At 44.7% G+C, this 24,454-nt stretch overlaps 1 protein-coding gene across 1 annotated transcript in view; it reads left to right on the forward strand.

The window, feature by feature from the left end:
- The window catches only part of ITIH6 (inter-alpha-trypsin inhibitor heavy chain family member 6), a gene marked incomplete at its 5' end in the record, with an annotated part of 35,047 nt that overhangs the window by 6,779 nt on the left and 3,814 nt on the right, over window positions 1-24,454 (forward strand). Inside the window, 13 exon segments of the mRNA XM_082445676.1 lie at window positions 4,639-4,810; window positions 5,540-5,733; window positions 5,735-6,259; window positions 6,263-6,489; window positions 6,491-6,701; window positions 6,705-6,933; window positions 6,936-7,580; window positions 9,816-9,908; window positions 11,031-11,066; window positions 21,669-21,781; window position 22,763; window positions 22,766-22,817; window positions 22,819-23,134. Coding sequence (XP_082301802.1) covers window positions 4,639-4,810; window positions 5,540-5,733; window positions 5,735-6,259; window positions 6,263-6,489; window positions 6,491-6,701; window positions 6,705-6,933; window positions 6,936-7,580; window positions 9,816-9,908; window positions 11,031-11,066; window positions 21,669-21,781; window position 22,763; window positions 22,766-22,817; window positions 22,819-23,134 — 2,814 coding nt within the window.

Genomic DNA, 24,454 nt, shown 5'->3' on the forward strand with positions numbered 1-24,454 from the left:
TAAGCAGAGATAGATATCCTAAGAAAATTAAAAAGAATACTAGAAATATAAAACACTGTAACAGGAATGAAAAATGCCTTTGGTGGGCTCATTAGGAGACTGAACATGGCCAAAGAAAGAATCAATGAACTTGAAGATATGACAATAGAAACTTCCCAAACTGAAAAGCAAAGAGAAAAAAGAATGAAAAAATATATATATATATGGAATATTAAAAAAAAATAGCTCTGAAGAACCTAGGGGAAGGACAGGAATAAAGACACAGACGTAGAGAATGGACTTGAGGACACAGGGAGGGGGAAGGGTAGGCTGGGACGAAGTGAGAGAGTGGCATGGACTTATATATACTACCAAATGTAAAATGGATAGCTAGTGGGAAGCAGCCACATAGCACAGGGAGATCAGCTCAGTGCTTTGTGACCACCTAGAGGGGGTGGGATAGGGAGGGTGGGAGGGAGACACAAGAGGGAGGAGATATGGGGATATATGTATATGTATAGCTGATTCACTTTGTTGTAGAGCAGAAACTAACACATCATTGTAAAGCAATTATACTCCAATGAAGATGTTTAAAAAAAACAAAAACAAAATATCCAAGAACTGTGTACATGTACAAAAGTGTAACATGTGTAATGGGAATACCATAAGGAAAAGAAAGAGAGAAAGTAACAGAAGAAATATTTGGAGGAATAACAGATACAAATTTTCCAAAACAAATTACATCCATCAAACCACAGGTCCAGGAAGCTCAGAGAACACTAAGCAGGATAAATACCAAAAAATGTGCATGTAGGCATATCCTATTCGACCTGCAGAAAATTAAAGACAAAGAGAAAATCCTGTAAAAGCCCACAGAAAATAATATCTTACTTATAGAGGAACAAGAATAAGAATTACATTGAATTTCTCTTGAGAAACCATGCAAGGAAAAGGAGAGTGTAGTGAAATATTCAAAGTGTTGAAGGAAAAACCACTCACTTTTTGAATTCTGTATGCAGCAAAATTGTCCTTCCAAAGTGAAAAATAAAGACTTTAGCAGCCAAACAAATATTGAGAGAATTGTCACCTGTAGACCTGTCTTGCACAGCTAAATGTTAAAAGAAGTTCTCCATAGAGAAAGAAAATGGGATAGCTCAGATACTTGGATCTACATAAAGAAATGAAGATTGTTAGAGAAAGAATAAATAGAAGTAAAATAATACATTTTATTTTTTAACTAATTGATCTAACAGATAATGATTTGTTCAAAATAATAATAGCAAAAATGTATTCAGTGAATATAGTTTACTGATAATTGAAATTAATGACAGCAATGTTATAAAGGACAAGATAGAGGAATTGGACTACTCTGTCACAAGGTATTTGAACTATTCATGAAGCTGTATAGTGTTATTTGAATGTGGACTAGAATTAGTTGTAAAGGCATGTTTCGAACTCTAGGGCAACCACTAAGAAATTTTCTTAACATAATGGATATGCTAAGAGACAAGAGACAATGGGACCATATAAAACACTCGACTGAAACCAGAGAAGGCAGGAAAAGAGTAGGAGACAAAGGAAAAAAGAGGGAAACAAAGAGAAAACAGTTAAAAATATAGCAAGTATTAATCTAATTATATCAGTAATCACTTTAATGATGACTTGTCTAAATACACCAATTAAAAGGCAGAAGCTTCCATATATTATGTTTATGTATAGCTGATTCACTTTGTTATAGAGCAGAAACTGACACACCATTTTAAAGCAATTATACTCCAATAAAGATGTTAAAAAAAAAAAACAGTACAGCCGACTTAAAAATTGCTTCAAAATTTAAAAGGCTAGGGGCTTCCCTGGTGGCGCAGTGGTTGAGAATCTGCCTGCCAATGCAGGGCACACGGGTTCGAGCCCTGGTCTGGGAAGATCCCACATGCTGCGGAGCAACTGGGGCCGTGAGACACAATTACTGAGCCTGAGCGTCTGGAGCCTGTGCTCCGCAACAAGAGAGGCCGCGATAGTGAGAGGCCCACGCACCGCGAGGAAGAGTGGCCCCCACTTGCCGCAACTAGAGAAAGCCCTCGCACAGAAACGAAGACCCAACACAGTCATAAATAAATAAATAAAAATTAAAAAAAAATTTTAAAGGCTAGATCTCATGTTAAGTGTTCTTACCATAACAAAATTTTAAAAATTAAAAAAAAAAAGACAGAAGCTGTCAGTGTCAATTAAAACAAAACAAAAACAAAAACCAACTGTATTTTCTACAAGAAGCCCATTTTAAATATAAAGACACAGATAGATAAAAGTAATGAGATGCAAAGAACATATACCATGCTAACACTAATCAAAAGAAAGCTGGAACAGCTATATTAATTTCAGACCAAGTACACTTCAGAGCAAGTAAATTGTCAGGGATTAAAAGGTGCATTATATTATGGTAAAAGGGTCGATTCTCCAAGAAGACATAATAATCCTTAATGTGTATGCACCTAACATTAGAGTGCCAAAATACACGAGGCAAAAATTGATAGAACTGCAAGGATAAATGGACAAATCCACTATTATAGTTGGAGACTTCAACTTCCCTATATCAGAAATGGACATATCCAGCAGGCAGAGAATCCATAAGGACATTGTTGAACTGAACAGCACCATCATTTAATTGAATCTAACTGACACCTACACAACATTTCATCCAACAACAGCACAATGCACATTTGCCCCAAGCTCACGTGGAATATTTGCCAAGATAGACTACATTGTGGGCCATAAAACACACCTTAACAAATTTAAAATAATATAAATCATACAAAGTATGCTCTCAGACTAAATGGAATAAAACTAGAAATCAGCAACAGAAAGATAGCTGGAAAATCTCAAAGTAATAGGAGATTAAACAACATACTTTTAAAAACGTAATCTGTTCCTGGATAACAGGAGATTCTCAGGGAAGGCCATCCTTTATGTGTCAGCCCTCTTAATGGAAGCAGGAATATGGTGCTCAGCTCCTTTTTTTTTTTTAATATTTATTTATTTATTTATTTGTCTGCTCCGGGTCTTAGTTGCAGCATGTGTAATCTTCGTTGTGGCGTGCGGGATCTTTTTAGTTGCAGCATGTGGGATCTTTTTTTTTTTTAGTTGCAGCATGCAGGATCTTCATTGCCGCATGAGAACTCTTAGTTGTGGCATGTGGGATCTAGTTCCCTGACCAGGGATTGAACCGGGGCCCCCTGCATTGGCAGTGTGGAGTCTTAGCCACTGGACCACCAGGGAAGTCCCTGGTGCTCAGCTCCTGATCCCAGAATGTGTGACCTATCCCCTGAGTTCATCTTGTGGCAGGAAAGTTTCTGATCCACTTAAAAGCATTCAAGGCATCTTCTATCAGTTTAAGATGTAGAGAAAGGCAAGCCACAAATGTCCTTCCTGTGGTTTCTAGAATCCACACCTCTATAAAAGGTTGAAGGTGTATATTATGCTTAAAATCACTGGATTTACCACCTCCAAAATACAGATTTGAGTCCCTGGTCCATCAATGACTAGGTGTGTGACCCTGAGCTAGCCACTCCACTCTCTGAGCCTTAATGTCATCTCTTGTAAAATGAGGATAATATTAGTACCTTATTCATTGTGTTGCTGTGAAGATGAAATGAGCTGATGCATCTAAAGTACAGTGCCAGGAGCATAGCAAGTATCCTATAAATGGTACCCTAATACTAGAACCTACATATTGTATTCCCTGAGCGTAGCCCTATACTAAATATTGTCATGGAGAAGGGAGCCAAGAGGAAGTAGCAATCTAAGCCCTGTTCTCAGAGGACTCAAGATCTGTATGGAGAATGAAAATATTCCACGTAAGATAGTCAGCAAATAATGTGGGACAGGGAATATCTGGGTGCGAAGGGCATGGATCAGACTAGGCAATCAAGGAAGGGCTGCCCAGAGAAAGAGCAACTGAAGGAACTATGAAGATATGAATAAGTAAAGGACAAAGTTGTGGAGACGAAATGGAATCTAGGTTATCTGGAGGTTGGTGAGAAGACCAGCCTGGAAGAAACAGAAATTGAGGTAGAAGAACAGATTAGAGAGAACAGAGAACCAAAGCATGCAAAGTCATTGAAAGGTAGCTATAAATACCTGGAATCGTAAAGCTCTTAAACTTTAGGGCCCTCGAATCACTGAATCCTTGATCATGGGTTCAGAAACCATAGAACACATGAATCCTAGCTCTCTGAAAGCATAGAACTTGAACCTTCTAGACCACCACTGTCCAGTAGAACTTTTTTGATGATGGAAATGTTCTAAACAGTGTCCAGTACAGTAGCTACTGGCCACATGAGGTTCTTGAACCCTTGAAATGTGGCTACTGCAAATGAAGAAACAGAATTTTAACTTTTTCTTTAATTTTAACTAACTTACATTTACATTTAAATAACTACATGTGGCTAGCAGTTACCATTGGACAGTACAGTTCTAGGCTTTGAGCCATTAGAGCCTATAGAGCATTTTGACCTAAGACTCCTAGACTTAAAGTGCTGGAGTCAGAGAACATTAAAACCATACAACACTTAGACCTCAGTACCTTGTATAGAAAGAGCCTTTCAGTCTTGAACAAGACCTCAAGTCTTGGTCCATCTCCTTCACATCATCTGTATCCCACAGACTAAAAAGGCCATGAGTGTGATCCTTGGTAACCTGCTGGCCAGCGACTACTTCAACATCATCTCCTTTTCTGACACAGTTAGTGTCTGGAAAGCCAGAGGTTCCATCCAGACCACCATCCAGAATGTCCACAGTGCCAAGGACTACCTGGGGCACATGGAAGCTGCTGGTTGTGTTAGACCTACCCACCCAAATTGGCAGGCTGTGGTGACATGGGAAATTCCTGAAACCCTCCCTTCATGCACCCATCCACTTCACCTCTCATAATGTCTGAAATATCACTGTTACATTTTACACAAATATGTCCCTTTGTCCTTCTGTGTTTCTTTGCCTAGTGGAAAGAGCACAGCTAAATATCCATGTATTTTAGGACACATTCCTCTTTAGGGCTGAATTTCCTCCTCTTTAAAGCACATACTCAAAAGAATTTGCTGAAACTTTTGTTTTATTTTGTATCAATAATCTAGATATTTATTTCTAAGTATTTGAGCAAGCTGCTGCCCTGATTTTGGCTTCTGATCAATCCTCTCTCAGACGATTACTGAAGTCTCCCCCACCCACCACCTCCTGACAACTCAGCCCTTTTTTCCCCTGTAGCATGGAGGTGGAGATGCTATACTTGGGGATCTGCCAATCTGACTAGCGAATGAGACATCCCTCCAGGAAACAGTCAGAGCAGTCTGAGACAGGGAGTGATAAAAACCAAGGACATGTGGGCCCCACTGTCAGATCTCAGGGAGACTGAGTGGGGGTGGGGATTTGGGAAGGATAAGCAGCGGAAACAGTGTGAGCAAAGATAAGGAGGTATGACTGAGCCTGGGAGGTTGGTGAGGTACCCAGTGTGTCCAATGGGGGTAGAAGTTACTAGAAAAAATGGTCTCACAGTCTGCTCTCCAATTAGGGACTGACATCAATGCAGCTCTGCTGGCAGCTGCTTCAGTGCTGAACCATAGCAACCAGGAGCCTGGGAGGGGCCCCAGTGTGGGGAGGATCACTCTCATTATCTTCCTGACAGATGGGGAGCCCACGGCTGGAGTGACGACTCCTAGTGTGATCCTCTCCAACATCCATCAGGCACTGGACAACAGAGTGTCCCAAGGTCAGCTTGGCCTTTGGGGATGATGCTGACTTCCCACTGCCGCGTCGCTTGTCCCTGGAGAACCAAGGAGCAGCCTGGCGCATATATGAGGACACCAACACAGCCCTACAGCTGGAGGGCCTCTATGAAGAGATCTCCATGCCTCTGCTGGTAGATGGGCATCTGGACTACCTGGGTGGCTTGATTGGCGCCTCCCCTTGGGCCTTTTTCCCCAACTACTTTGGTGGTTCAGAGCTGGTGGTGGCAGGCCAAGTGCAACCAGGCGAGCAGGAACTGGACATCTACCTGGCAACCCGTGGCCCCAGGGGTCAGCTTCTCGTGGCCCACCACAGTGAGGTGGCCACCAACAGCAGCCAGAAGGTCTTTGGTTGCCCAGGGGAGCCAGCCCCCAATGTAGCCCACTTCATATGCTGCCTCTGGGCCGACATCACCTTTGGAGAACTGCTGGAGGCACACTTCCAAGCTCACGATGCCAGCACTCACCACCTGCTGGCTACCAAAGTCCTCAACCTGTCCTTTGAATAAGATTTTGTCACACCTCTGACTTCACTGGTCATGGTGCAGCCCAAAGAAGCCACTGAAGAAGTCAGGAAACAGACTTCCACCGCAGATGGACTAGGCACCATCATGCCGTCATCCACCAGCAGTCATGGCCTAAGGACAGGCACAGCCCAGCCAGCCTTGGTTCCCAAGGTTTCTCCCAAATCAAGGCTTGTGAAACCAAAGTTCTACTTATCCTCAACTACTCCTGCCCAGTTCCAAGGAGTTGGAGCCACTGGGTCAGAGCCCTAGTACCCCATCCACCCTCACACACCCAAAGCCCCAAATTCCAGCACAACAGGATTCTGGCAACTTGGCTCAGCCAGCATTTAGGATACCACCTGCTGCCATTGTGCCCTCAAATTCTGGTGGCCTATTGCTTCTGAAGCCCAGCACACCATTACATCAGAATTCTGGTACCCTATGACCAATGAATTCCAAGACACAAGTCCCACCTCTGAATCCTAGCACCCCAGCCCAGCCCAAAGCTGGCTCTATGAAACATGTTACTCTGCTGCATTCCAAACCTGGTTCTCCATCACAGCCTAAACTAGATGCCCCATCACACCCCCAACCTGGGGTACTCACATCACAGTCACCCAAAAGCCTGTCACAGCCTAGGGCTGGAGTCTCCACACATCAGGTTGTCAAATACCCATAAGGGTTCCTGCTCCTAAGACCTCAAACAACCTGCCGTACCCTAGACCAGGGATCCTCTTATCCAAGACCCCTAAAATCCCATCACCTCTTAAACCTAGTGCCCCACCTCACCAAACTCCCCTAAGCTTATCACTTTCCAAACTTAAAACAATAATCCCCAATAAACTCAAAATCTCATTACCCCCCAGGCCTGACAAACTCAGGTCCTCACCTCCTCAGAGCCTTAGCATACTTCCGAGCACTATCTCAAGTCCTACAAGTCCCAGCAGTTCCATGACAATTTCTGTCCTTGGAGAACACCTCCCTACTCTCTTTCACCCCACCCTGCCCTCTCTGCTGCCCCCTGGAAGGCTCTGGCATCAGCATGACCTGTTGCCGGAGCCCCAATGCACCAGGAAAATTCTGGGACCATCTGTGTCAGGAGTCCTGATGATGGGCCTACCCAATAGCTCCAGGCCTATGCCAGAAGGCAATCCCCCAAACCTGCCAGTCTTGCTGCCTTCTAGCACCCTCCCTGAGGCGGTCAGCCTGCTCCTTATCCCTGAGGAGCTACAGCTGCTGTCTGAGTTAATGGAGGAGTCCAAATTTGTGGAGTCCTTGAACCCACCGGCTTTCTATACCTTCCTCACTCCTGACAAAGATGGTGAGTGCCATGGACAAGAGGTCAAACCACAAGGGGGGGCAGTATGAATAGAGAGAACCAGGAACTAGAAGTATACAAAGCTTGTGCAGATTCTTGTGATTCAAGCTGCTTGCTTGCTTACTTTGAGACTTTGAACCAGCTACTTAACTTCTCTGGGCCTCAGCACATAGGCACAGAATTAGAGGCCCTGGGAGAGAAGGGATGTTAAGACTCGGGAATGCACAGAAATGGACTGGCCAAGCTATGGCTTTGACATTTGCTTTGTTGGACAAGAGAATTGCTCATGCTTCCCAAGCAGAGAAGGGATGTGGGGTTATAAATTGGAGCATCACTGGGCAAGTCAGCTCTGATTGGTTCTTTTGTGCTCTATGAACAGCCCTGCTTAATGAAAGGGATATAAAAATTGGGGAAGGTGATGACAGTTGTCTTTAAATTTCCCAAAGACTGTGAAATAATAACAGTTTACATTTTTTAGCTCTTCCTATGTGCAGGTACTGCTCTACATATTGTACTTGTAGTCCTCATTTAATCCTCACCAAAAAACTCTTAATATCTGCATTTTACTCATGGGGAAACTGAAGCACAGAGAAGTGAAGTAACTTGTTCCACATCACATAGCTAGTAAGAGATTTGAACCTACATAATCTGGTCCCATGCTGAATGTGATTCACCACTTCACAATTCGCCTTCCTGAGAGGAGTGACATTTCCTGGGGTGACCTTCTAGGGTAGGATCAGAACCAGTTGGTGGTGACAATAAGTCATAGAGATAGAAATTTGGGCATGACATCCTTGACATACCCCTCTCCTTCACCACCCTCCCTCCCAATATCCCATCCATCTTCAATTCCTGACACTGTTATCTTTAATATGTTTGTCAAATGCACCCACTTCTCACTACCCCAACTGTCACTATCCTAGGGCGGACTACCATTGTGCCTCACCAACAAAACTGTTCCAGCCTCCTCACTGGTTTTCTTGCTTCCTCTCTTGAGATATTCTCTTGGCCATTCTCCCCCAGCAGCCGAAGGGATCATTTTTTGTTTTTTTATAAATTTATTTATTTTATTTTATTTTTATTTTTGGCTGTGTTGGGTCTTCGTTGCTGCACGCGGGCTCCCTCTAGCTGCGGCGAGCGGGGGCCACTCCTCATTGCGGTGCGTGGGCTTCTCATTGCGGTGGCCTCTCTTGTTGTGGAGCACGGGTTCTAGATGTATGGGCTTCAGTAGTTGCGGCATGCAGGTTCAGTAGTTGTGGCTCACAGGCTCTAGAGCACAGGCTCAGTAGTTGTGGCACACGGGTTTAGCTGCTCTGTGGCATGTGAGATCCTCCCGGACCAGGGCTCAAACCCGTGTCCCCTGCATTGGCAGGCAGATTCCTAACCACTGCACCACCAGGGAAGCCAAAAGCGATCGTTTAAAAACATAGATCACTTCATGTCCCTTCCCTACTTAACTCCTCTCAAAGGTTTCCTATCATACCTAGAATAAAGTCCAAAGTCCTCTTTATGAGCTTCAAGGCCCTGCATGATCTGCCCTCTATCCCATACCTCTCTGACCTCACCTTCTCCCACTCACCCTCTGAACTCAAGCCCCAATGGCCTCCTGTTCCTCCAATGGGCCTTACCCCCATCCCTGCCTCCACTCAGGGACCTCTTCCAAGCTGTTCCCCCTGCTTGAAAATTGCTCTGACCTGCCTTGCCCTGCTCCCTACCTACCACCCTCATCTCTTCCATTGCCACTCAAACTCCAGCTCATGCCTTAAATCTCAGGTCAAATGTCCTTCTCACCCCTTCCTACTGCCCCAGACTACGTCAAGGATCTGCAACTCCCTCCATCAATCTGTTCTTTTTTCTTATAGCATTTGTCACCATTGGTAATTATAATTTCATTCATGCCTGCCTTCCCAACCAAAATATGAGCTTCACCAGGTCAGAAGTCATGACTGACTTTTTCACCACCATATCCCTGATGCTTGAACGGTGCATTAATGAATAAATAAATGATCACATGAATGCATGCGTAAATGCTATAAGGAAGAATTTTGAACATAACTGAGCTTGAAAGACTAAGGTGTTATGGAGAACATAAGGTCTCAGTCTTGGCAATGTGCAGGTCAGATTGGGAAGCCAATGAAGACTCTTCTGGTCAGAAGGAGAGTCTCCCCTTTGGTGGGCCGAGGACATCTTTGCCCTCCGAGTGTGAAGGATTTCTCTTATTTCTTTTACACTTGGCAGAAAATCCACATTGGGACAGCAATTATGAGGAGATCCTGGGAGGAGCTGGAGACAGCATGGAATCTCAGGGAAGTTCTGCAGGGCTAGCAAAAAGTGAACAAAGAGCTCCCCTGACAAAGATCCCTGAGCTTTCATTTCCATTCAGTTAGAATTTTCACAGGTATTGTGTGAGCCCAGAGGAGGGACAATGTATTAATTTTCCATTGCTGCATAATAAATTACCACAAACTTAGTAGCTTAAAACACTCCCATTAATTATCTCACAGTTCTATGGGCCAGAAGTCTAGGCAAGAGTTAGTTAGGTTCTCTGCTCAGGATTTCATAAGACTAAAATCAGGGTGTCTATCAGACTGAGTTCTCATCGTCTTCCACGTTCGTTCAGGTTGTTGGCAGAATTCAGTTCTTTGTATTAAGACTGAGATCGCTGTGGGATTTTGGGGGTTTTTTTTGTTTGTTTGTTTTCTTTGTTGTTTTTTTTTTGTTTTTTTCTGATTGTTGGCTAGCAGTCACTCTCAGCTTCTAGAGGCCCCTGGGGCCACTTTCAGGTCCTAGAGGCTTCCTGCATTCCTTGCCACGTGACCCCATCCATCTTCCAAAGACAGCCATGGAGAATCTCCCTCCTGTTAAATCCTTCTCATACTTCAAATCCCTCTGACATCTCTGTCTCTGGTCTCCAGACCCAGATTTAAAGGGCTCATGTGATTAGGTCATGCCCACTTGGATAATCTCCTTATTTCATCAACTGCACCACATAACATGACCTATTTATGGGAGTGATAACTCACCATATCACACCCTGAGGATTTTACAGGGTGTGTATACTGGGGAACCTTGGGGGGCATCTTAGAATTCTACCTACCACAGGCAGAAAGCAAGAGAAAATAACATTTGAGTTTGCCTGGAAGAATAACTAGAAATTGATCCTTAGTAGCTAAAGGAAGGAGAACATTCCAGGTGGCAGGAAAAAACAGAAGCAAAGGGTCACTAGCAAGATAAGGCAGGGAACTCATAAGAATAGTCAGTTCAGTTTGGCTGGAGCATGCAGAGAAGCCTGGAGAGCTAGGCAGGGACTAGATATCAAAAAAGACTTAAATGCTGAGCTCAGGATTTTGGGGTTTATTTTGGAGGAGGTGACTGAGAGGCCAGGGGACCCCAGAGTACCTAGGAACGTAATAGATCAGTCTCTTACCAACACAGTCCCCCTCTCTTTTGTAGGCACGTTGCCAAGCATCTTCACCTTCTCATCCTCGGGTAAGCCAGCCACCCTTGCTGTCCTGTTTGAGTACAGGACAGCTTGCGCACTAGGATTGGGGCTGGACTGTCTCTCTGGGGAAATAGACATGGCCTCCTACCTTCTCCTCTCTCCTTCCCTCCCCTCCTCTCCCATTCCTTCTGATCTCAAGTGACCTCAGCGTGCAGTGACTTGAAGCAAGGTTTTGGTTCCCAGTCAGAGATTGAGGTCAGGTCGTGGCAGTGAGAGTACCAAAGCCTAGCCACTAGACCAGTGGCCCTGTCCTTTAGGCTTTGCAGAAAAGAATTCCCACAAAGATGGAAAGTAGTGAAACAAGTAAATTGTTTATTAGAAGGAAAAAGAGTACAGTACATGTGGATAGACACAGGGTGGACTCAGAGATTAACGCCCTCATGGTAGTTTAAATCACTTATATGGGGCATTTCTTCTGGGTTTCCTTTGGCCAATCATTTTGATTTGCCTGGTTCAGAGTCCGTATTTGGTATACCTCAGGATCCTTCCAATGTGTGCGCCAAGATGGATTCCACCCAAGAGGGCTATGGGTAGTTTGGCGTCACTCCCCTTTTGACCTCCAAGGACCTTTCTAGTTGGGAAGATCTCCTTGACTTTGAGAATGAGAACTATGTGGTCTCTTATCTTCTATCTGGGTAGGGCCCAGCCTCCTCTCTCAATTGTCCTGCTATTCTCATCTTGGAGTATCGGTCCACAGGTATTGAATCTCCAATTGCTTACCCTGGAGGGGGCATCTACCTCCTTCCTCAAATACCCCATGAGAGATGTAGCCCCCAAGAAATATTTATGGGGAAGATGAAGGACAAAGGTCTCTCTTCCATAGCTTCTTCAGGCTGGCAAGGGGCTTGTAGACTCTACCTAGTTGGGGTCACAGAACTCTTGCCCTGTCTCATTAAGGGGCCCCAGGGTGATTTCTGTTGTTATTTCGGCAGGATTGGCTATGGGGAGTGGTTGGAGTCCCTGCACCACCATTATCCTGTGATGCCCTAGAGGAAACAAACTAAATAATTAGATTAGAGAAGCAGGGGCTAAAGACTAATAAAAGACTACTATAATCAGAGACTCAAGCAAGGGTAGGAAGCTGGTTATACAAGGTCAGCATATCTTTGTTAATCTCAGGCTTAAAATTTTAGTATATTTCTCTATTTCTAAAATGGAAGTTCTGAACCTGTTGGTTCCAGGTCTCCTTCTTGGACTGAAAGATCTTGGTTGCAGATTTGCAACAGTATGGAAGACAACAGAGCACTAGGCAAAATATAACATAAATCAGTATGGCTGAAACAAGGAAGGTTATAAGAAAATGGAAACCTCCCATCAGAGAGTTTCTTCTTTTTTGGTTCATGATTTTATTTTTACACAACATTGTAAAGCAACCATACGCCAATAAAATTAATTTAAAAAAAAATAATGCTGGTATAGAAAGGAATGACAGTTCACAATTGCTTAATTCTTAGATATTACTAGAAATTAAAGTTTTTAAGATTAAAGAATTCTAATGAATACATGTAATTATAATTACTAGAACCAATAAAGGAATACCAAACTTTTTGTATACCAGAAAGTTAATTAATTAATTAAATTTAATTTATCTTTTGAGTGAACTTAATTAGAATCTAATATTAATTCTATTTGTAATTTCTTTTTAAGAATATTACTATACTTTTACTTTTAAAGCCACTTCCTGTTACATTTTTGAAATCCCTTTCTTTTTTTATTAATTTTTATTGGAGTATGGTTGCTTTACAATGTTGTTTTAGCCTCCACTGCACAACAAAATGAATCAGCCATACACATACAGATATCCCCTCCCTTTTTGGACTTCCCTCCCACTTAGATTATCACAGTGCATTAGAAAGGTTTTAATATCTTGTGGGATCCAGGAAAACAAGCTGGAGAACCACTTTTCAATTTTCCTGCCCATAATGAATAACGAGGATTGGTGGTTAATTGTCTGCTGAAGCCAGGTGGCTTGTTGTCGAATTTTCTCAATGTTGGTCTCTACCTGGGAAGAGGTGTTAATGTATGTGCATCAAGAAGTGTTGACAACTGCATGTACCCCTCCTTGCTCTGCCAACAGATAATCCAGGGCCAGTCGGTTGTCAAGTACCACCTTGGCCAGCGAATCTAGAGACTTCTGTAAATTAGTGAGAGAGTTAGCAGTACTGTTACCTATGGCAGTAAGAGTATGAGACAAGTTTCAAAGGACATGTTGGTGGGCGGCTACTCCCCACCATGGTAACAATGTACACCCAAAGAAATAGGCATCTCCATCTGGGATGCCACCAGGTAAACCTCGAGTTAATTGAGTGAACAGTTTTAATGAAGTGGTCCAGTGCTTGGATTCGTTTAAGGAGTGGATTAAGAAAGGGGTAATCAAGGTTCCCAGCATACACTGTGTGGGCATGGAGTTATTTTGTAGGCAATTAGTGGTGCATGGTTTTTTATCTACCTGGTATATGAAAATGTATCCTGGCAGGGCACAGTAGACTAACTCACCCAAAGTTTTAAAGCCTAGCCATCCAGAGGGGGAAGGGTAAGCTGGGACGAAGTGAGAGAGTAGCATTGACATATATACACTACCAAATGTAAAATAGATAGCTAGTGGGAAGCAGCTGCATAGCACAGGGAGATCAGCTAGGTGCTTTGTGACCACCTAGAGGGGTGGGAGGGAGGCTCAAGAGGGAGGGGATATGGGGATATATGTGTACATATAGCTGACTCACTTTGTTATACAGCAGAAATTAACACAAAATTGTAAAGCAATTATACTCCAATAAAGATGTTTAAAACAAAAAGACCTAGCCATCCAATTCTATTGTTATGGAAAATTTCTCCAGCTACAAATCCAACCCGTTCCATCCACATCCGTCCTGCTATCTGCTTCTCCTGTGTGGATCGTTCTTCCTTTGGGTAGTGAGTTAGAGTTTGAGCACAAATAAGTAACTGGAATTCTGGCTTGGGGGGGCATTATAAAACGCTGGGGTGCTTTAATGCCAGTTCTTCATCCTCCCAGTTTGACCTCATATTCTCCTTCTGTTGCTAAGGGGAGGGTTAGGCAAGAGACATTAGAATTTTCTTCAGTAGGAAAATGAACAAGTCTGACTCCGTACATTACCGTTCTGAGCCTTGGGTCTCTGGTAGAAGACCATTTTCCATCAGGAACTTGGCTAAAATTCCTTACAGGATGGACAAGAGGGTTGCTCTGGTCCACAATGGACTTAGCTGAGGGTAAACAAATCCAGCATTCTGTCAATAGAGTGGAGGAAGCAAGAGTTTGTGCAATGTAAACCGGAGTTGCTGTCCATCCTGTGGATAAGGGAAATAGGCATAGAAAAGCTAAGGCTTCATAGTAGCACCAGTCAGAGTCATATTTAAATCACCTAGCATGGGCAGAGAAGTTTAGTAAATTCCAAGAGCAAAGGTGGGAGCAAAGAAGACAATAGTTATCTAAATCTACCAGAGCCTATCAATTATTCTGTAAGTGGATTGGAGTAGCGGAAGGCAAGAAGGAAGATAGTGACTATGGGTACTTAGCCTAGGGTCTAAGAAGTCTTTTTGTCCTTTTCAAATAAAAGCTTCAGGTCTTGGAGAGGTTCATTCATCCACCTGGAATTTTCAGTCTTTCCTGGGTCCTCTGGATCCTGTGGAGACTCAGAAGAAGGGGTGGATTCACAGGAATGGCTGGAATGTGGGTCTTCAGGTTCTTGTAACGTATCAGTGGAAACAGGTTTAATCCTGGACAGATGAACCCAGCTGGTGACCCCCTGGAGTTTAACTGCTGTAGGAGTGCTCAGCAGGACTAGGTAAGGACCCCTCCATTTTGGGAGTAGCTGATGACCAGGGGACTCATTTTTCCAGGTCTTTAAAAGTTCCCAATCTCCAGGTTTTACAACAGAGTGACTGGGACTGTCATCTGGAGAGGGCTGTACTCTGTTACCATGCTCTTGTATAGCCTCTGCACCTGGCCTGGGTTTATAATGTATTTAAGATGAACCTGGGTTTCTGGGTCAGTTAGCATGTCCAGAGTAAGGAATGTCCTTCTGTATGTCATTTTAAAAGGGCTTAACTTAGTGGTTGTTTTAGGGGCTGCTCTGACCCTTAAGAGGGCTATTGGCAGCAGGCAATACCACGACTCTGACCCTTCTTGATGGAGTTTGCCCAAGGTTTTCTTTAGAGTATGATTAGCCTGTTCCACTTTTCCTGAAGACTGCGGTCTCCAGGATGAACGGAGGTTGTATTTAAACCCTCAAGCCTGCAAAAGCTGTTGAGTGATCTTTGCTACAAACGAAGGTCCATTGTCACTCTGAAGGTGACGGGGCAACCTGAATCTAGGAATACTTTCCTTTAGGAGAGCCTTAGCCACTTCAGTTGCCTTCTCTGTTCTAGTAGGGAAGGCCTCTATCTATCCAGTAAAAGTATCTATAAAGACTAGTAAGTATTTGAAACCCTGGAAAGAGAGCATCTGAGTGAAATCTATTTGCCAGTCCTCTCCTGGGTAAGTCCTACATCGCTGGACTGGGTTAACAAGAGGGGGAGGCTTGAAGTTGCCTCCTGGATTATGGGTGGCACAAAGGGCACAGGCTCAAGTAACTCTTTTAATTGTCTCCGGGAGTCTTTTCCCTATAAAAAGACGGAAAACGATTATAGACATTGCATCTCTCCCCAGATGGAGAGAATCATGTAGCCCTTTAATAATTTTCCATTGGTCAGAGAGAGGTATGAGCAATTTCTGATCTATGTGCCATGAACCATCCATTCCCTTAGTTCCTCCTCTGTCTCATGCCCAGTTCTCTTTGGAAGTTGAGTACCTGGGTATAACATTAGAAGGGGTAAGAGATGGGATTAATGCCATTTCGGTTATGGGCATCAAGACTGCTTTCTTTGTTTCCCGATCTGCCCTGTTGTTTCCTTGAGAAATTTGAGAAGTTCCCTTTTGGTGCCCATGGCAGTGAATGACTGTTATCTGTTTTGGTTTTTGAACCACTTCTATGAGATATAAAATCTCAGCCCTATATTTTATAGGGAAATTTCTTGCATTTAGGAGTCCTCTCTCTTTGCAGATAGCTGTGTGGGCATGTAAAACGAGGAAGGCATATTTTAAGTCGGTGTATATATTTACAATCTTTCCTTCCCCTAGGATTAAGGCTTGGGTTAGAGCTATCAGTTCAGCCTTTTGGGCTGAGGTGTTAGGTGGCAAAGGTTTTGCTTCTATGACACTATGCATGCTCACAACAGCATACCTTGCCCTCCTAACTCCATCTTTAATGAAACTACTGCCATCAGTAAACCATTCTTCCTCAGGGTTTTCTATGGCCTGGCCTGTTAGGTCAGACCTATAGGCATAGACCTGGTCAAGGGTTTTGAGGCAAGAATGTGTTAGCTCTGGGTTTTCAGCGGACATTAGTGTAGTGGCGTTAAAAGTGCGACAAGTTTTGAGGGTTAGCTCTGGGGAGTCAAGGAGCAAAGCCTGGTACTTAATAAGACGGCCTCCAGTTAGCCAATTGTGGCCTTTTATATCTAGAATCCCTTTCACTTGATGAGGGGTCTGGACTTCCAGTGGCTGTCCAAAGGTGAGCTTGTTGGCTTCTTCCACTAATAAAGCAGTGGCAGCTACTGCCCGGAGGCAGCCAGGCCAACCTCGGGCCATGGAGTCTAGTTGCTTGGAAAAGTAGCCTATAGGCTGAGGAACTTCCCCTAGATTCTGTATAAGGACACCAAAAGCTGTCCCCTGTTTTTCAGCCACGTACAAGATGAATGGCTTTTCAAATTGGGGAGACCCAAAGCAGGGGCTCTGGTGAGGACCTGCTTGATATCATTAAAAGCCTTTTCTTATTCCCTGTTCCAAAGTAATAGTTCTGTATCTGGGCCTTTAGTGTCTTCATATAGGGGCTTAGCCATTAGCCTGAATCCTGGAATCCAAATTCTGCAAAATCCTGCCATGCCCAAAAAGGTACGGAGATGTTTCTTTGTCTTTGGTGTGCTTAGGCCTAATATAGCTTGTTTTCTATCTGGAGATAACTGTCTACCTCCAGGTTTATAATATATCCCAGATATTTAACTTGTTGCTTTGAGATTTGTGCCTTTATCTGAGAGGCTCTGTAACCCCAGGCCCCAAGGATATTAAGGATTTCAATGGTATTTTGATCTGAGGCCTCCATGGAGGGACTACATATTAATATATCATCTACATACTGTATAATAGTCCCTTCTTTCAAGTGTATTTCCCTTAGTTCCTTTCCTAGGGCCTGGGTGAAAAAGTGTGGACTGTCCCAAAACCCCTGAGGCAATACTGTCCAGGTATATTGTTGCATTTGGCCTGAGTCGGGGTTAGTCCACTAGAAGGCAAATAGATATTGTGATGAGGGATGAACTGGGATGCAAAAAAAAGGCATCTTTGAGGTCAAGTACAGTAAACCATTTAGTGTCCTCAGGGATTTGGGCTAATATGTTATAAGGATTGGCCATGAGGGGATGTATAGGGACCACTGCATTGTTTACTGCTCTAAGGTCTTATACCATCCTATATTTCCAATTTGGCTTAACAAGTAGCCTAATAGGAGTATTGCATGGAGACTGGCAGGGCACCAAGAGGCCATGCGTTAAGAATTTATCTACGAGGGGTTATAAACTCTTCTTCACTTCCAACTTTATAGGGTATTGTCTCTTGTCAGGGTAGGCAGCTTCTGGTCTATGGCTAAATCTTACAGTTGGGCATTTATGGCCCTTCCAGGGATTCCTTTGTCCCATACTGAAGTGTCCACTGCCTGTAGAATATGGCTGGGAATAGGACCTTGCTCTTCCAGTTGGTCTGTCTTAGTCAGAGTCAAGATAAGGGGCTGCTCGGGGCCTCCAAACTGGAGTATGGCCCTGAGGGAGCTCAGAAGGTCTCTCCTCAGTGGTGGGGTGGGACACTCAGGTACAACTAAAAAGGCATGCGAAATCAACCACTGCTCAAATTGACAAGTGAGAGGCCCAGTAAAGTAATGGGTGCTAAACTTTTCATTAACACCAGTCACAGTACAGCTTTTGGAGGAAAGAGGTCTATAGTGAGAAATTAAGACAGAGTGAGTGGCTCCCATATCAATTTAAAAATCAATCTTCTTACCTGCCACGTCAAGGACTACCCAGGGCTCCTCAATGGAGATAGACATCTCATTAGGGGGAGCCACCAGAATCCCCAGCCCACCTCAGTGGTCGAGCATGGCCATCTTGGGAGCAGGAGCCCCCTTTCTCCTTTGGGACTGAGGGCAGTCCCTCTTCCAATGACCTATTTGTTTGCAGGTTGGGCATGGCCTGGGGGGCTCTTTCTGGCAATCTTGGGCCCAGTGGCCAGTTGACTTACATTTGTAGCATTCCCCCTTGTTGGTCTTACCTCCAGATGGAGAGTTGGACTTTCTTGGCCCCCTTGGGTTGTCCTGAGGTTGCAAGGCATGGCTGACAGCAACAGCTATCAGTTTTGCATGAGCCCTGGCCTGTCTTTTCTCATGTTGGGTTCTCTCTTCCTTCTCAGCTTGATCTCGGTTATTAAATACCCCAAATGCCACATCTAGGAGTTGGGGCATGGGTGTTTGTAGGGCCAATTGTAATTTTTGGAGTTTCCATTTAATATCAGGGGTGGACTGACTAATAAAGTGTTGTGTTGTCCAAGCAGGGTCTGACTTTCAGAAGTGGAGGGATCTATGTTGGTATACTTCCTAAAAGTCTCCACAAACTGCCCATGAAAGAGGGCTGGATTTTCTTCTTCTTGGGTCACTCCTTTAACCTTTTTATAGTTAACTGACATTTTGATACACTTTCTCATCCCTTCTAATACACATTGGAGCATATGCTTCCTGGCTTCTGTTCCTGCCTGCAAATTAAAATTGCAAGGGAGTTCCTGATTTGGGACTGCATCTCCACCCATAGCATAATGTTTGGGTTGGTGTCTGGCAAGCTGGTTGGCATGTCCTTGGGTTGCTGTCCAGATTCTCTGTTTTTCCTCCAGAGTACAACAAATAGATAGAATTACTTGGACATCCTTCCAAGTTAAGTCATGAAACCCTTCAACAAACTTACTAGGGTCTTCAGAAAACTGGCCCCGTTTCTGTTTGCATTGGGCTAAGTCAGTTAAAGAGAAGGGCACATGTACTCTGATTGTCCCGTCTCCATTTGCCACTTCCCTAAGAGGGCATAGTTTCCCTGATCCTGGGTGATAGGAAGCTCCACTGCGAGTTACCCAAGAAGGACTAGCTTCTCTTGGGGTAATGGAGGGTCTGGTGGGACATAAGGAGGTGCAGTTTGGGATCAGTCAGAGGGAGCAAGAGAAGTAGGTGGCTCCGGAGAAGTAGGGATTCTGTCAGGAGTAGGAGGAGCTAGGTTTCCCCCTGAGAGATGGGAGAGCTCAGAAGGGGAGTCATCTAAAATGTCAAGAGAGTTTTCTGGTTCCCCAGGTTTTGAATTATAAGAGCCATGTAAGGTGGGATTTTGGTAAAGGACCATGAAAGCCTGAATATAGGGAACCTCAGTCCACTTTCCCATCCTGCAGCAATAGAGATCCAATTGCAGAATGGTATTGTAATTTAGACACCCATTTTCAGGCCATTTTTCTCCATTCTCTAACTTATACAAAGGCCAGGCACTGTTAGAGTAGAACTTAAGTTTTTCCTTTCTTAGCCCTTCTATTTAAAAAAATTTCCAATTCTTAATGATACACTCCAGAGGTGTCTCTTCTTGCTTGGAGGGGGATCCTCCTATGTTGAGTAACTTGCAAGCGAGAACAAGAGAGAGCTCCTAGAATGAAATCTGGCATCCTGGAAACATTTATCAGGAGGCTTTAACCTGAAGGGGTTCAGGGCATTGCCCAAATTCCCTTCAAACCTGATGAGGTTTCAAGCGTCCTCTACTCTCCCATCGATTTCTGACCAGACGTCTCTGGTCTTCCGTGGTAACTTGCGCAAGTCTTCTCCCCCAACATGGCCAGGGGAGGACCTTCGAACCAGTGCAGACCAGTTGCCAGGACTTTCCTCAGGAGGGATCCCTTGTCTATAGAGCTTATGTCCTGTGATAAGTCTTCCTATGCTGGGGTGTACCCCTCATGACTGAGCATCTACAAAGTTTATAATTCAGGCTTCTGGGTAGCGGCCAGCCAGATAGATAGCAGTGTGTAGGCTGCCAAGACCTGGAGTGAAGGGGGTCCCATAGATGCAAAGAGGAACCCTTGGAGAAATTGGAGTTGGGCGCTATGGAAGATGCCACAGGGTTCAAGCTTCCAGGGCCGGGAGGTGGAGAAATTCTCATAGTAAATTTCTGGGCATTGAGTGAGGTGAGAGACTAGACAGCAAAAGAACCCAAAATCCTTTGCCCTGTCTGGCAGCTAAGATAGAACTGGGAAGCGTCTGACAATTTTGTCTCACACAGGCAGCACTGGGTTTGCCAGTGGCGGGGATGCAGTTTAGGAATGATGTCTAGGAAATCCTTCCCTAAAAGGGCGTGGAGATACGAAGTGAGAAAGAGACCTTGTTGTGCAAGTAATTTGGGAAAGAAAAGCATAGGGGAGGGTTCCATATGGGACAGTGAGAGAGAGAGAGCGAGAGAGAGAAAAAGAGACCCCTTGGGTTCCTTCTCAGTTGGAAATCACGTTTCCACCATGTCCCAAAGGATAGCATCAGCTGTCACCCGAGTGTTATTTGAATCTGCACGGCCTGGGGAATCCGCCTGCCACCCCCAATGCTGGTGGGGGTAGCCACAACGCTGTGAGCAGACAGAGGTTATGCCCTGCAGGTCTTGAAAAGAAAGTGAAGTGGAGAGTGAGAAAGAAAACAAGAGCAAAAGTCAGGGACCTCAAGCCACAGCTGGGTGAAACCCACTGTTTACCTTGAATGCCTGAATTCCCAGGTTTCGGAACCAAATATGATCTCGGGTGCCTCAGCCTGCAGCGGTTTGAAGCAGGATTTCTGTTCCTGGCCAGAGATTGAGGTCAGGTCGTGGCGGTAAGAGCAGCAAATCCTAGCCACTAGACCAGTGGTCAGTGACAAGGCTCTGGCCCTTCAGCTTTGCAGAAAAGAAATTCCACAAAGATGGAAAGCAGTGAAACAAGTAAAGTATTTATTAGGAGGAAAAACAGTACAGTACGCATGTATAGACACAGGGACTGACTCAAAAAGAGAGTCACGCCCTCATGGTAGTTTAAATCACTTATATGGGGCATTTCTTCCAGGTTTCCTTTAGCCAATCATTTTGATTTACCTGGTTCAGAGTCCGTATTTGGTATATCTCAGGATCCTCCCAATGTGTGCGCCAAGATGGATGCCACCCAAGAGGCCTATGGGTAGTTGACATCACTTACTATGGAGTGGCGCCCCCTCCCTTTTTGACCTCCAAGGAGCCTTTCTAGTTGGGAAGGTCTCCTTGACTTTGAGAATGAGAAGTATGTGGTCTCTTATCTTCTATCTGAGCAGGGCCCAGCCTCCTCTCTCAATTGTCCTGCTATGCTCATCTTGGAGTTTCTGTCCACAGGGAATGAATCTCCAATTGCTTACCCTGGGGTGCCCATCTACCTCCTGCCTCACTTCTAGGGCCATAACTTCAGAGTTGTGCCTCCTGCCTTGCAGTGGATGGGGACACCCACTTTGTGATCCACATCCCATGCTCAAAAGAGAGGATCTGCTTCACACTAGATGGGTGCCCAGGGGACCTACTACAGCTCATAGATGACCCAAAGGCAGTTGAGAGCCCCAAAGACTCTACCTCATATAACTCCACAGCCAGATATACACATGTCAACACCCCCAGACATTTGTGGGCTAATACAAACACATAGCAGGGCAACGCACTAACACACAAGTACACACCCAGACACATGGAAACACACACAAATATACTCTAACACCAAGACACTCACAGATACACATACACACACACTAAGGAATACAGTAAACTCACAAAAATACACATCCAGGCACATATATTTTGACACTTTCCACACCTACACATAATAACATACAAATAGGCATCCAGATACACAGAGATGCACAACACATGCCCAGATATACATAATGACACATATATCAACACACTCAGACACACATACATGCATTGGTAACCACACTCATCCCAATACACAAGAATTCAACACACATAGGTACACATACTCTGCTACTCTAGACATATAAAACACACCAAAGCACACAAATACCATGACACACAGCCAGATGCATGCACACTGACACCCCCAGATATACAATATGTACCAACACACAACCAGACACACACAACATAAACTATTCACCAAGACTTATAACACCAACATATCCAGAGACACATATACACATACAACCAAAAAAATACACGCTCTACCATAACACCTTCCCCAAATATGCAGATGCACTGATATGTCCAGAGATACTCATATGAACAGAACTAAACACACACATTTACACACTCAGAGGCAAGCACATGCATGCAAACAGCCCCACTGGGGTAAGCATGCACACATATACATACATGCTCATACAGTGCACAGGAAGGAGCAGCTAGATGGGCTGTGGTAGAAGCACTTTCCTCAGGAGCTAGCTCTCTATCCACAGATCTGCACCACTTCACCTGAACTTCAGGCCCTGAGACTTCACCCCTCCTGTGCTGTGGGTGACTATGTGAATGACCACGTGAAAGCCTGTGCTCCCAGCAAGCATTCTTCTCCCTCCAGGGCTGCATGTACATGGACAGCTGCTTGGGGCACCATCAAGGCCAGGGCACAAGGACCTACTTCCAGGCCATCACAGTTACTAAAGACAAATCCTGGGCCTACACTATCACCATCACCCGCAGTTCCATATCCATGCAAGGTGAGGGTACCTGGCTTCTGTCCTGGGACCAGTCGGCCCTACTGAAGAGGTCCCAGTTGGAGCTTCATGTGGCTGCTGCAGCCCACCTTATCCTCTGCCTTGGGCCCCACCTTGAGTTCCTAGTCCTCCAGCACCGCTACCAGAACCCCAGCACCCCGCAACTACCCCACCTGGGGCTCTATGTGATCAATGGCTCAGGTCTCAGCCCCTTGGCCCGTGGCCTGCTGGAAAAGTGTTACTGAGGCTGATAGTGATCAGAGAGCACCAGTCCCAAGAGAGACTCTGCCAGGGTGAAAGGCCAGTGAGCCCCCAGCACCTTGACCCTCAAACCACAAAGAGGAATCAGAGCCAAGCTGTGCCCTTGGAGAGCTCCTGGTCTAGGAAGAAGACAGACCCAGGACTTCCCTGGGGGTGCAGTTGTTAAGAATCTGCCTGCCAATGCAGGGGACATGGGTTTGAGCCCTGGTCTGGGAAGATCCCACATGCCACAGATCAACTAAGCCTGTGTGTCACAACTATGGAGCCTTTGCTCTAGAGCCTGCGAGCAACAACTACTGAGCCCATGTGCCACAACTACTGAAGCCCGTGTGCCTAGAGCCTATGCTCCACACCAAAGAGAAGCCACCACAATGAGAAGCCCATGCACCACAACGAAGAGTAACCCCTGCTTGCCACAACTAGAGAAAGCCGACACACAGCAACGAAGACCCTATGCAGCAATAAATAAATAAATAAATAAATAAATAAATAAATAAATAAATATTTAAATATATATATATATATATATATATATATATATATATATATATATATATATATATATATATATATATAAAAAAGACAGACCCAGGCATGGATAGTGATCCCAGGGAGTTATCAGTGCTAGACAGAAAGCAGTCCAGGGAGCTGGAGGAACCCAGGGTGAGGCATCTTGCCCAGCTTTGGAGTTCAAGAAAGATCTCCTGTAGGAGAGAGACCCATACCGAGTCTGAAAAGCTGAGCAAACATGTAGAGGAAAGGAATGGAGATTGCAGGAGATGGAGCTGGAGTGATCAGACAAGAGTGCCAGCATGAGGAATTTGGCTTTTTCCTGAAGGCAATGGGAGTCATGAAAAGGCATAAGCAGGTGAAAGATACAGTCAGGTCTATTACGAAGATCCCTCTGGAGGCTGCTGTAAAGGGGGATTGCAGGAAGCCAGATTGTAGGTCAGGAGACACTAGCAGAACCTGAGGCAGAGGCATACACCAAAGAGTTTGGGCAGTGATGGTGGGTTGGACAGATATTTTTACTTCCTCTGAACCTCCTCACTTCTCCAATCTGCCTTGTCATCTCCTTCAAGCCGGACTGAACCCCTTCTGCTGCCATCTCATCCACCTTGGCTCTCTACTTTCTTACTACTGTTCCATCTGGCTCCTCCACGTTTCACACAATGCTCAGCCTCTTCCCTCCTCCAGGCCTTTGCTGCCCCTCCTCCCTCCCACTTTTCCTTCTAGGTTTCCTGCTTTAGGATCCTCTCAGAGCTGTCAGTAGGACTCAGGCCACTGCCTTAACT

The sequence above is a fragment of the Balaenoptera physalus genome (genome assembly GCF_965194825.1).
Source record: "Balaenoptera physalus genome assembly, chromosome: X".
Classification (NCBI taxonomy): Eukaryota; Metazoa; Chordata; class Mammalia; order Artiodactyla; family Balaenopteridae; genus Balaenoptera; species Balaenoptera physalus.